Raw genomic sequence first — 13,683 nt, 5'->3', positions numbered from 1 at the left:
GCCATCGCAGCACTTTTCATTGTTCTGAAAGAAGGTTTATAAGCCTTTTCTTCCCCTTTCGTGCTTGAGCGTTCCTTGCTGTTGGACTTCTTCTGCTGTGCACCATTAGTACATTTGTTTTAAGGTACCTAGGCTTGGCTTCAAGAGTGACTTGTGCTTGCATACTCTTCACAATGGGTGCTATCTGATTTTAGTTCATTCTGGCATAAGACTGATCCTTCAGAGCACGCAGTTTCGTTGCTGTAGTTGTGCTGTGAAGCAAAATATCATAAGAAAAAAAAAGAAAGTAAAAATGGTGTTCGTTAAGTGAACAGCATTTGCTCTTTCGCGCCCTGAACCCTGAAAAATGCAGGGTGCGGCAGGAGGGCAGGCCACTTTCAACAAAATAAAAAAAACAGTCATTGTTCTATGCCAGTCTATTAAGTGAATTATGGTGCATAGTGTACTTTTTCACTCTATATTGTCATGCATAGGTGGTGCTCTTGATGAAGTGATACTTGAAGGTAATAACAAATTACAATATGGCTTGTTTTCTTTTGCCTCCATCCAGCGAGCTAGGCACGAACAACGCGAGAATCGAGCTTGAATTTGAGGAAGGCTTCTTTGTCCAGTGTGTCACCACTGTCAGAGTGGTGGACCCTTTGGAAGCACGACTAGCACCGTCGTCGAGCAATGCTTCATCGGTGAAAAAAGTGGAGACCGTCAGTCGAGCATTCCAGGAACAGCTTTGGACTGTGCCCGGGGAACGATGTCCCATGTAAGAAAATGCATCCAAAAAAAGGATGAATTCTCTTCTATTTCTGTCCTTATATATACATATAATTCATGAGTTGTCACTGCAGCTTAGCATTGCGATATTTGGGCATCCATTAAAAATCTGCTTTCTTCCAGCTATTGCTTAGGGCACTGCCAACAGCCTTCTAGGAATAGCTTGTAGCTGTTTCACCCAAGAATCACTGACTCGAAAAATTATGGATAAGTCATAGCTACGATCGAGTGACTAAAGCTCTGTAAAAAAAGAGCTGTTGTATCTGCCAGCATGCTTGAACTGTTTTGGCAGTCTCGCCTGACAGCTCTGTAATAGACAAATGCGAAAAAGCAGGCCATACTCTCTCATTTCGTAAAGGTGCTATGTGTACATTATTTACACCATTTGCCTTATTTCGGTGCTAATAGGGCCTACTGATTTTAGTGCAATTGCATTAAAGAGCCTGTAATAAAAGCTTTTTGGAGGCATTTATCTGAGGTTCATTCACATCACAGTAATTTGGTTCAGCTGGCCTACTGTGACAACTGTAGCAGAACACTGGTTACTGTGAACGCTGCTTACTTTCAGAGCAATTGCACCTTGGGGATTTCTGCTGCTAAACTTAAAGCTTTGGTTCATTTCCCAGCAGCCAGAAATTCGTTCTGGCGTTGTGCTACAGAAACTTCTGATGTGCCTAAGCATCAACATATGCAACTGCCAGGGAGATAGTGCATACAGCCAGCTTCACTCTCGAGTTTGTGGTCTTTCATAAGCACTTGTAACTGGGAAGTTGGGAGGAAAAAAAGAATACCTGTTTTGCTGCAGTGTGTGTTCATTGATGGCTACTTCATTTTGCCATCTTTTTCCGAACAGGCGCCAGGCAAAGCTACCTGAAGGGCTGCCTCATTTTCCTGTGCCTCCAGCATTCTGGAAAAGGACAGATCGAGATTTAGAAAATTACGTCAGCGGACTGCTTCGACAGGTATGGGCATCGATGTTCCTCTATTGTGAACTTGAAACAATGCAGTTTTTTTTTTCTACAGACCAAAAGCGCTTAAACCATTTCTATCCGTCTATGACTCATGTCTGGGTACTTTTGTGGTCACATCCGGGACTTCGCATATAGTACCAAAATTTTCATAAAAAGATATGAACGTATGATGAAAATGACAGCAAGGTCATGATATAATTAACATGAGATGCTTGTCACCCTTTGCCACAGTAAAGTGTAGTGCGTACCACGGCCGATGGTATGCAGGTACCTACTTGTGTGCCACATTTGATTCCGTCTGTATCAATCGAGGACAGTGACAATAGACATTGAAAATGGTAAAATGGGACATTGAAACGGGAAACAAGGGAAAGAGACTGCTATAGCTTGTAATTTTAATATAGCACTCTAATGATTACAGATGTATTCATATTATACAACAAGCTATAGCAAAGTATTGCTTGCCCTGCACTAAAACACCAGTCAATGCTGTCAATACACGAGACAATGAGCTACCCCTGTATGCCAGCATGGTCACCATGCCTGGCAAACCCACGATATGCAAACAACTGCATTGATCCGCCTCCTATGACTTGGCTCAAAGTTTGCAATAAACAGATGCTCAATGACTGCTTCACATGAAATCGATTTCAACAATGCATGGGATATACCAGAACAAAATTTTTCGTTATTTTTTTCAAATTTTGATTGGCATGAATTGATAGCCAAATTATTTGCAAGCCTACTACATGGTGCACCTCATTATTATTCCATGATTTTGATTGATAACGCCCCAGAATTTCTACAAAAACCCTAGTACATCATCAAATGTGTTGCATTTTGTCACCGTCTGTTCCTTGCGTTTGCTGCAGCCGTTGTGTCCCGAAAACTATGTGGACAAGCTGCAACTGCTTCTGCACCTGGAGGAAGTTCAACTGAGCCGTGACCTCGAGGAACGAGTCCTCTGCCCAGCCCCCCTGCAGGTCAACGGCTGCGAGGCTCGACTAAATCTCAGCTCGTGGCTGGAGGAAGGCCAGTTCCCGCCTCGGGTCGGTGATCGAGTGTTGCTGCAGCCAGCGAATGACCCCAACACACAGCTCAATTTCGAGGGCTTTGTGCATCAGGTGATGATCGCTTCCTCTACCTACTTCAACCTTTTGCGATCTGTTTGTTGTTGGGCCCTTTCCGACAATTCAACACGGCCATGGCAGTCTGTGGTCAGGCACTGCTGAAGTTTCTTTTTCACTATCAATTCATGCATGTTTTTTTTCTGCATTATGCACCATCTCCGACGATTCAACACGGCCGCGGCAGTCTGTGGTCGAGCGCTGTTCAACGAGACCTTTTTATTGTTGATTAATGCGTTTCTTTTTCTTATGCACCGCCTATAAGAGAGTAAGTAAACTGCTTTATTTGAGCTTCAGTTTTTTAGTTTCGGACTGAAATGGACGCTGAATGTTGGAGGTAAACTCAGCCACTCCATAACGAGAAGAGGCTTCAATGTAAAGATGCCCATTATAAATTCATTCAAATGTGTTGCAGCATTTGGAGTTATGTTTTACTCAAGTTCAGAAGCGTGACACTTCCATTTCACTTCAAAGTGTTGTTACATGAGGGCACTCTGCAGTGAGCACTGTTTAGGAACTGTATAAAATGCTACGTTTTTTTTGTAACGGCCAAATAGCTTTGCCTTAGCATTGCCGTGGAACTTGTGAATAACCGCTGGGCCATTAATTGAATGCCGATGCATGAATAGCCCAAACTGGTTCCACCTGAATTTTTCTTTTTCATTGGGGCTGTGTCATTATGAGGACTTCTTTTTACGAAGAGTTCACGATAATTTGTTACTGCAGCAAATAAGGCTTCATCGCACACTAGGCACTTTCTTTCTTCTTTCATTGTCATTGCTTGCTTGTTAATTGCGTGTGCCCTTTGTCTTCCAGGTCATGACAGATGAGGCCATTTTGAGGATGAGCCCTGCCTTTCACGAACAAATGGAGAAAAATCCAAACCAGTCATGGGAGCTGCGTTTCCAACTGAACCGCACTCCCTTGAGACGCAGTCATTTGGCTGTACGGATATCGCGACCTCTGATTCGTTCCAGTGAGTGCACCTTCAGCATTGATGCTTGGAACAAAGGATAATTTATGGGAGCCACTTGCAATGTTATGATTGTGGCTTTTGATTTGTGCAGAGGTGGAACAGCCGAAATAGAATTTGGAGCAATTTTTGAAGCAGCAGAAGCTTACTTCTGGAACACTAAAATGCAAACTTGGAGCAGGTTATGGGAAGTAATACATGAATTTTTTTTTTTTATCACAAAAGACCGATTTTGTAGCAGAGAAGGCTCACATTCAGAAAAAATAAAGTATGTTCAAGCCATTCAACATCACCTAAATCATGCAGAGCAAAGATAAGCACTGCTGTTTCAATAAAACTAGTATTTCGATTTAGACCACTGAGCAAACAATGATGGAGTACACATTAGCACTTGCCGTATCTGTCAAATTTTTTTAAGAATAAGGAATTTGTGAAACTGAGAAGTAGAAGTGAAGAAAAAAAAATAATAATAAACCTTGCGCAGTTTGTTTTTTGTTTAGGGTGGCAGAAGTGTGATACACTGCCCCAAATGATTACCAGTAACTTCTTCAGATTTCAGCGATCATACTAGTGCTCACAATTTTGTGGTATTATACACGCATGAGTAATTGAACGAAATTTGCTGTCCCGTGAGTAGTGCTAACAGCCTCTTTCAAAACATAATACGCTTTTCCGTAGGGCACTAGTGTATTGCGGCGAAAGTTGCTTAAAGGGCCACTCACCAGGCCCCATATAGAATTTTAGTTAGACAGTGGAAGTTGTTGGGTGCCCGATGAAGAACATTTTACCACAAAAATTTTTTTAATGGGTTCATCACAAGTGGAGAAAACAAGTTTTTTGAAGCGGTGCGAAATGAAAATAAGAGGAGGCGAGCTCGAAACCCTTGCCACTCCTCCGCGTAGCCTTCGCAAGCCAAATCTCTTCCCACCCTCTCCAGCATCCGACCATGAGGTGATGTGCGCATGACGTGCCCATACAAGTCCAACCCCCGAGCACGCGAGCAGCATTGCTTTGTTGACCACAGTTATTTTGTGGTCTTCTGCCTGTTTCTGCGGGATGGTTTGGAAATGCTAGCTTAGACACGGTAGAGTAGATGAGCACAATGAGTGCGCGAATGCGTAGGAGCTTTCGAGGGCAGTCGTCTGCTCAATGCGCTGACCGCAGGGACACGAACGCAAGCGAAACGCTGACACATTAGCCCCGCATCTTGTGGCATTTCACGGAAAAAAATGAAAGAAAAACGCGCAAAATTCTTTATTGCATCCCATTATTTATTCCAAGTTTTATTAATCTGTTAAAGCAACAAACACATAAACTACGCATGTTGTGTTAAATCATTTTTGCCATGTCACGTGGTATACTGTTGACATCGTCAGAGCGAAGTCGTCTACGTAGAGGACCAATGTCATTGCATTGCCGTGTATGTAGGGCCATTCATACGCCCACGTCATGCCCTCATTCTCTAGGCGTGCGCCGGCAGAAGGGAGGGGGAGCAGCGTTAATCTTGAAATTTCACCCATTTTCGCGGCGCGTAGCGTTGCAAATTTTGGCAGACGTGATCATGAATGCTTCGTCTACGCATTGCAATTGTCAGCTTAAAATTGTCAGACCTGGTGAGTGGCCCTTTAAGCAGTGTTCCTCTGCACGGGTTAGAACAAAGAAAATAAATTTTCTAACACTGCTGCACCCCCCCCCCCCCCCTTCCTTTTTTTTTTTTTTTTACGATGGCGGTTAGGTTTAGGGCACGACATCTCGGCTCGCTTGCAAGGTGCGTTCTACCTGCGTTCCAACAGCGGCGCACGCCCGTTGGTCTGGCGACGGCACCGGATATCTATCGCCGGGGCCACGTACTAAAGGCAACTTCAAAATAAAAAAATGCTTTATGTGTCGTTGCTATGGCGACGAACGTGGTCGCCGGCAACACAGGCGTTCGCAGAGCGTCGACTCTGTTCGCGCGCGGAAAGCGCGGTATAAGCTCCCAGCTCTAGTTGCTAACATGCCATAGCCGCATTTGCTGACTAGAAAGTTCATATTTTCCGCGAAGCATTCGTGGCTGCAGAAACACATTTTTGTCTTGAAGTTGGGTCGTTCCGCCGATAAGTATCCGTTGCGGTCAGCGGACTGATAGGTGCACAGCTTTGTAACTTTATCTGGTCGATTCTATCCCACGAGTGCCCTGACCTAATGGGATCAAGGTTAGTGTGGTTATGTTACCGTGGTTTGAGGTTAGAGTCTGCACACTTAGATTGATTGGTGACTCAAACTGCATGTGAGCAACGTATGTGGCCTCCATTTCTCGCTGAAAATAGCGCATCTGAGAAAATTTTGAGGCTGGTCGGGCATTTTGGTGAGCGGGGCGCAATTTGAGCAAATTTCATAGTTTTGGCGCAGCTCGGCGTGAAAATGGGGAATTGTATCAAATTGGCACAACTGGCACAGCTCAGCTGTTGCACCTTTGTTTGTGGTTTCGCTGCTGTGGCAGTTAGTTTAGAAGGCCTTCACAATTGGTGTCATGGGAAAACTCAGTTTCCAACTGCCAAGCAACATTTGACGCTCAATTATTTAGACTTTGCCACAAAAGAGCGAGCTGAATTTATGTACGTTAAGGTCAGTGCGAGCTGTAGTTTTTCCTGCCTTGCTGCTCTGGATTGGGAAAGACGATGGAAATGTTAGGGATGATGAGTGACTGAGTGGCAAACGGAAGGTGAAGCATGGTCTACAAGTCTACTAGGTTGAGACACATGTAAATTAGGTTGTATAGTTCAGTAAGAGAAAAGGGCAATTGTTAGAGGGTTTCATTTCCTGCATGGACAAAAGTATACAGTTAAACCTAGATATAACGGAAATGATAAATTCCTAAAAAAATTCGTTATAAAAGGATTTTGTTATATGAAAGTTCAGTACGAAAATTCAGAAAATAAATGCGAAAATTAAACAAAAGGGGGACTGAAGGCAGAGTTAACCCAAAACACTTATTTTACAGCAAAACACTGTGTTATTATTGCGATAGCAATTAAATGGACACTCTCGGCGGGTTTTTTCCGTTGCGGCCATGTTACATAACAAGTCCAAATTGATAACACGCCCCCGTGCATCGTAACTTTCACAAGCAAGTAAAAGTGCACGAGCGCTGCTGAAGGAGAGATCAAATAAGTCAGCCCGTCCCTATCGAACGGAAAGGGCATAACATCTCCTGCCTGTTAGAACTGCCATCGAATGCTCAAACAGAAAGTAAACCACCCGTCTTAAAGGAGCATGAAACAACGCGGTGGGGGATCGCTCGAGTACCAATAATGAACTTGTATTTTGAAGGGAGTTGCGATTGAAGGCGCGCTTCCTATCTCGGCGACTATCAGTGCGGTTTCAACGGGAAGGGACTATGTGAAAACGGTGAAAACAGCGAAGTGATCTTTGTGCGCCGGGCAAATTCAATCAAACTCAATCGCTCTAGTCAAAGTAGAAGGTGCACGATTCTTCTCACCGAAAGATAAGCGTGCCCACACAAGTATCTACACCCTCCCCCCCCCCCCCCCCCCCCCGTTGGGCAAAGTACCCGTGGGAGATAAGCACGCACCAGCGCATGCATCGTGACCAGCTGGATGCCGAGTGGGGGGGCGGGGGGGGGGGAGGTTTTTTTTTCCTTTCTTGAGTTTTCACATATATATATATATATATATATATATATATATATATATATATATATATACATACATACATACATAGATAGATAGATAAATAGATACGTATACATTAAAGTAAATGAAGGCGGCAGCGGCAAAAAAAAAAAACAGCTGAAAATGTCTATAGCAATGAAAAAAAAAAAGCAAAGCTGAACGTCATCAGGGGAACACAGACGCACCATGTGCGCGCAGTGAAACTATGCACGCGTGCACGGCATCGAAAACAAAATGCAAACGACACAGAGACAGACATGGATATCGCTTAAAACTATTAGGTAAAGCACCCTCTTATGTAACACGGTCCCACAGATGTGATGCTAACTAAAAGCGTGGCAGGCACTGCCAACACGCAAAAGTAGTTTTTGGAGGGGGGGGGGGGGGGCACGCTTGTTGCTGCCGCTCCGGTGGCAGCGGGGCTGTCGCGGAAGATGCATGCTCATAGCAAAATGCCAAAATGCGGAGCGAAATTTCTAGATTGTCCGAGGGGAAAATTCATTATATCAAAGTTGTCTCCCGCAGTTACTTTGTTACATAGAGGTCGCAAATACAGGTGCTTCTATGGAGCGACTGCGAAGAATAAAAAAACTTCGTTATATCGAGGAATTCATTATATAGAGGTTCATTATAAGCAGGTTTAACTGTAGTCTAGTGCAGGTGCTCAAGCATCTGTCCGCCAACCTTTCCTTTGCAGTCCGCGGCACACACATAAAACTCTTCATTCCATGTTTATTTAATTGCTTAGCGATTGTTTGTGACATTGCTATATAGTGCCCGCATTATTTTCTCGTCTATCATGATTAATAATGCTTTGTTCCGGTAAGCTACAGACATGACTCGTCTTATGATTTTTTTTTAATGCAAGGCACCTTTGTGGTCACCTTGTCTTGTAATATAGCCATGAAATAATGACTGTATACTTCAGAATTGACGTCCAGATTGTTGTAATTGTGAGGATCGGTATCGATATGTTTCTGTAGTCCTGATCCATATATAATAACTGACATAGTACAATTAAACCTCTTTATAAGAGGCATGCTCCAGGCAGCGATTCTTGTCTTTTATATAAGATCTCTCGTATAAACAAGGTACCGTATATGCATTTTGATATTGATCCGTATTTTACAGTAGGCACATTGGTGCCTCTTTTACCTATGTGTCTGTTATAGTATCAGTGTCTCTTATAAAGGGGTTCAACTGTATATGAAATATGGGAAAGACGCATGAAATTGGAATTTTGATCCCCTCACCCCTTCCTACTTCTAGATTGTCCTGGCCCTTTACGGGGCTAAATTGCATGATTTTGGCCCCATAGCTGATGTAGGTTTGAGACGCCTGGTCTAGTGTATAGACGGTGTTTTAGTCCAGCAGCTCATAGAAGTACGCCAGGGCTCCCTTTGTAGTAATAATGAAATTGTTTGCATAAGGCGAAGGTTTCATAGCAGAAATGAGAGAGTGGCTCGATATCTGTGTGTTTGAATAGACGAACTGGCCTCTGTCATGGTCTTGCGTGTATGGAATGGTAAACGCAGTGCGTGAGCCTTGTGTCTGTTTCTTTGCAGTGCTGTTTCCCAAGACGGAATTAAGGACGGCGGTGCTGAGGTGGCCCTTGACGCTTGTCAACGAGCAGTTGAATGAGCTTCAGCGAGAAGCCGTGCACCGAATCATGTCCGCATCCAGGTGTTCCTTGCCATACATTGTCTGGGGTCCTCCTGGCACTGGCAAGACTGTCACTCTGGTCGAGGCCATCCTGCAGGCAAGTTGCAAAAGCATATTCTTCTTGTTTGTTTGAAATTGCATTTGCTAACTGCTGTAAAAGGCTGATTTGTTGCTGCACAATGTGGCCTTGTTTCCGCATGTCACCATTTTGTCCCTTTAATGCATAATGTCATAGCATCTTATGTGCTTTTTAACGGGTGCAATCTCTAGGCTCAAATGTTTTCATAGCAAGGATGTCATGGGTCTGAATCACTTTTTCGAAATTGTGTATGTGGCTGGGCTATCACTAGAATAAATCACTCATGCCACAATTCAAGTGAATTGTTGTGTAAGCCAAATTCAAGTGAATTGTTGTGTGAAAGATTTTGTTTGTGTTGGAGTGTTGTGTCAAAGGTTTTGTGAGGGTCTGGTTGTTGCCTTACTCCCAAACCACGCTTTTCTTCCTTGACTTCTTCACTGAGTGGTTGGATTGGGGCTAAGCCTCAATCTACAGCAGTTATGCACCAGTGCATGTTAGATCATGAAAGCTACGGCTTCAACTTCACATACTAACATCAAAGCCGTTTCAGTGTTCTTTTAATGGAGTATTTGTAGTGGAATTGAATCCCAAACTTGCATGCATTAATATTTGTTCAGTGTTTCCCTTTCAGTATTACTCATTACAAACCTTGTGTTTTTGCAGGTGTTCCAGAACCTACAGCACAGTCGAGTGATAGCCTGTGCACCATCAAACAGTGCGGCAGACCTTTTGGTTCGTACCGATTCAGTTTATAGTGCGAATAACTGCTGGTGAAGAATAACTTTTTGGACACATTTGCCTTGCGTTATTAGTGCATATTGCTCTTGCATAACTATTATGAAGGTTCAAATGTTGATTGATATGTGGGGTTTAACGTCCCGAAACCACCATATGATTATGAGTGATGCTGTGGTGGAGGGCTCTGGAAATTTCGAAAGTTCAAATGTCAATGCAATGCCTTGTGCATTCAGGCGTGATATGATGTTTGTCAAATTCTGATTAGTACAGATCAGATCACCTGTCTGGAAGGGATCTCTGCTGAGCCACAGTTTAACCGTGTGCTCGCTATCCTAGCATTTTCTTTTCTTCTAAAGGAAATATAAAGTATTCTATGCAATTATTACAATATTAACTTCCTGCAGTGCTTGTATTAAAGTTGATCACAAAATGTGGTTGGTCCTTTAATGTAATTTTCTTCATTGCGTGCATAATTTCACCTTTAAAAGGGTCATCATAATAGTGTGTTCTTTATGGCAGCTATCTTGTCAGTGTGGATGAAGCTTTTATTGTGTGCCAAGCCAAAAGAAATCAATTTTTGTTGTCCTATCCTCTTTTCTAGTTAAATGGTAAGTTTGCACAAGAAATTGTTTACAGCCTCAAAGGATGTTCCTTTGTTCGAAAAGCACGATTGTCTTCCATTTTTTTTTTCTTTTTTTTTAACATCTTGGAGAGCACTCACCACTTTTTTTTTTTCTATCAAGAAACCTATGTTACAGCGATGTAGTTCAGGTCGTTTGTGACCTTAAGTACTGTGCTCGCAGCGTTACGAAGATTTTCAATTAAAAAAAGGCACGTGAGAGCGAGAACATTACTCTCGTGGAACAAATGTACACCCCTAGTGTACACCCCCTTTAAAAAATATGCAATCAGGCCATCTTCCTGCTGCACTATGCCGATTGTGAAATGGCTTTCTAGCATTTTATTTCTTGGAAACTGTGTGCTTGCTAGTGTTCTATCAAAAGTTCCATGTCACCTTGACATCGTGTATGTCGTTTGCGACTAAGAAGCACCAGGCTCCATAGAGTTTCATGAAGTCAACAAGAGGGGACTCTGGCGCTGTGATTTTGTTAAGCGACCATGAGCATGATGGGTAGTGCACAAATTTGCCTTGTCTTTGTGCTTGCGGGCTTCGAACGCACTTGTAGCTTTGTGTATTGCTGCGTTTGGGTTTTGTTTTGAATAAAAATAACGGACCATTTTGAGTTTCGTGACCAGATTAGAATTGGTGAGCCTAAAAGGTTAAGGTGGTGAAGTGCAGGAGCTGAACATTTGCCGATTTTCGTGTCATGACATAGCAGCTTCAAGCCACGCAAAGCCAGACGGAGCTGAAGGTATGAAAATTAGAGAGATTTGTGTACTACCCATCGTTCCCATGATCGCTGAAGCGCCGTGCGTTGCAGAACCCGTAGGCACTAGCACCAGAGTTCCCTCTGGTGTCTTTGTAGCAAATGCTACGCCGGGCTTACTGCAACGAAATGGAGAACTGTATGTGAGACAGGTGGACTTGTGTGTGACAGAAACATGCCCAAATTATCTGCTTCCCTCCCCCATAGTTTCTGTAATGTAGTGGAAAAAAAATTCGTACACAAATGCAGTGCATTGAGTTGCCACTGCTCTGAAATGCCATCTCATTTTCACGTTTCTTTTTTATTTTTAGGCGGAAAAGCTTTGGGCATCTGGTCAGCTGGTGTCTTCTGACATTGTGCGCCTTTTGGGGTTCCAGAGGGACGTCGATGTGAGTGGTTTGGCGAATTTTGTTCATTTGTCATGCCTGGTGCCTTTATGATCCACTCAAACCCACATACATATAACGATCCTAGCTATGATGATTCATCGAATTAAGGACTTTATTTCGGAGCAACTGCGATCTTCCTATGCTATTCATTGAACTGCGCCCACATATTGTGAAGGTTTTTAAAGCCTCCTACTTTTACTACGAACACTTCAGACACAATCATGGTAAAAATATTATGCACATAAAGTGGGAAAAAAAGAAAGATAGAACAAGTCTTCTAAAACATGAGAGGGCCACGCGATCACATACGCCTTGCTCGAGTTTACTCACAACTACATTATCATTGATCAGTGAGCACCATACGCAGATTTTCGATGCATTGAGTGGGGTTGCTCTTTCCAGGCAGAATTTTAGTGAGGAAAAGAAGGTAAGAGGCAGCATGAAGAACTGCGGTCAGCTTTCACACGACCTTTTCTGACGCCATTTTATGCATCTACAACCACCTACGGTAAACAGAACCTTGCCATGAAACGCAAGAAGCTGTAAATTCAACTACACCCAAACAGCATTATCTAGCAATAAATAAAAGGCAGGCAATTGATTGCATCTTTCTAGATTTTTGCAAAGCATTTGACGTTGTGGCTCATGACCTTCTTATTACTGGCATACTACATGTGTGCCTACAAACTGAACAAAAATGTAATTACTACATAAATACGCGAATACCTGTCGCACAAACACGTATTCATCTATGGTTCTCAATGGCATTTCCTCTAAAGTCGCTGCGGTCACCTCTGAAGTGCCCCAGGGCTCTGTCTTGGGGCCTTCATATTATTTTTGTTGTACATAAATGACATCACTAGTGGAATCAGGTTATCTTTCTAGCTGTTTGCAGACTGTGTGGTGTATCGAGTTATTGATTGCGATTCTGATTTCTATGACCTTCAGAGTGATTTAGATAAAGTTTCTGCGTGGTGTACGAAATTGGAGATGTCTCTAAATGTTTTGAATTATTCAATCATCACCTTTACAAGGAAACACTCACATGGGGCATATGAGTACAAATTAAATAATGTTACGTTACGCATGGCTCCGGAATATAAATACTTAAGGGTTGTTGTTACTTCGGATATAAGGTGAAATAGGCATGTACAGGAAATAAGAAGAAAAGCAGCACGCAAATTAGGCTTCCTCCGTGGAAATTTCGGACAAATACCTAGTAACTTGAAAGAACGGCTGTATTTCACTCACATATGTTCGATACTTGAATACGCATTTGTCAGCTGGGATCCTCATAGTCTACAGTTAGCCAATTTACTAGAAGAAATTCAGAACAAGGCTGTTTAAATTACGACAAATACATCAGTGTTTCTGAAAGTACCGTATTTACTCGATTCTACCGCGCCCTCGATTGTAACGCGCACCCGATTTCCACCGCGAAAAAAAAAAAAAAAACGTAAGACATCGATTGCAACGCGCACCCATTTTTCTCGCTGGCCCGCACGATCACACCACTCGAAAAAAGAACTCTTTTCGGGAGCGTCTTCCATTTAAATATGAGGTACGGGCGAAGCTTGTGCCCATCTGACGTGTAACAGAGCATTGCCGTCACTGTAGTTTTACCGTGGACCGATGTCAGCACGCGAACTTGCTTTGCCCCCTTCTTCTCGACGGTTGTGGTGCCAGGCATGTCGAAGTAAAGAGGCATCTGATCGGCATTCCCGATTTGCCCAAGCATGTAGCTGTTGTTGCGCCGCAAGTTTAGGACGAACCTCTGAAAACTGTGAAGCTTTTACGTACTCCTCCGCAAAACTTTTCGCATATGCATGTTCCCCTTCGGAGGGAAAAGCCTTTCCTCTTCATAAAGTTAGTTAGGCAGCACCTGCTCGCTTTAAACTGGCTCCGCATTAGACC

General features: G+C 43.1%; 1 protein-coding gene across 2 annotated transcripts in view; it reads left to right on the top strand.

The window, feature by feature from the left end:
* Positions 1-13,683, top strand: part of LOC119169581 (putative helicase MOV-10) — a 43,589-nt gene that overhangs the window by 13,209 nt on the left and 16,697 nt on the right. For both annotated transcript variants that reach the window (XM_037420621.2, XM_075875203.1), the window contains exons 7-13: positions 551-757; positions 1,622-1,730; positions 2,612-2,863; positions 3,683-3,842; positions 9,079-9,272; positions 9,918-9,986; positions 11,692-11,769. In XM_037420621.2, the coding sequence (XP_037276518.2) occupies positions 551-757; positions 1,622-1,730; positions 2,612-2,863; positions 3,683-3,842; positions 9,079-9,272; positions 9,918-9,986; positions 11,692-11,769 (1,069 nt within the window). The remainder of the gene's footprint in view (positions 1-550; positions 758-1,621; positions 1,731-2,611; positions 2,864-3,682; positions 3,843-9,078; positions 9,273-9,917; positions 9,987-11,691; positions 11,770-13,683) is intronic.

The sequence above is a fragment of the Rhipicephalus microplus genome, chromosome 2 (assembly GCF_043290135.1).
Source record: "Rhipicephalus microplus isolate Deutch F79 chromosome 2, USDA_Rmic, whole genome shotgun sequence".
In the NCBI taxonomy this organism is placed as follows: Eukaryota; Metazoa; Arthropoda; class Arachnida; order Ixodida; family Ixodidae; genus Rhipicephalus; species Rhipicephalus microplus.
The sequence above is the reverse complement of the archived record's forward strand: the minus strand, read 5'-3'. Positions and strand labels throughout refer to the sequence as shown.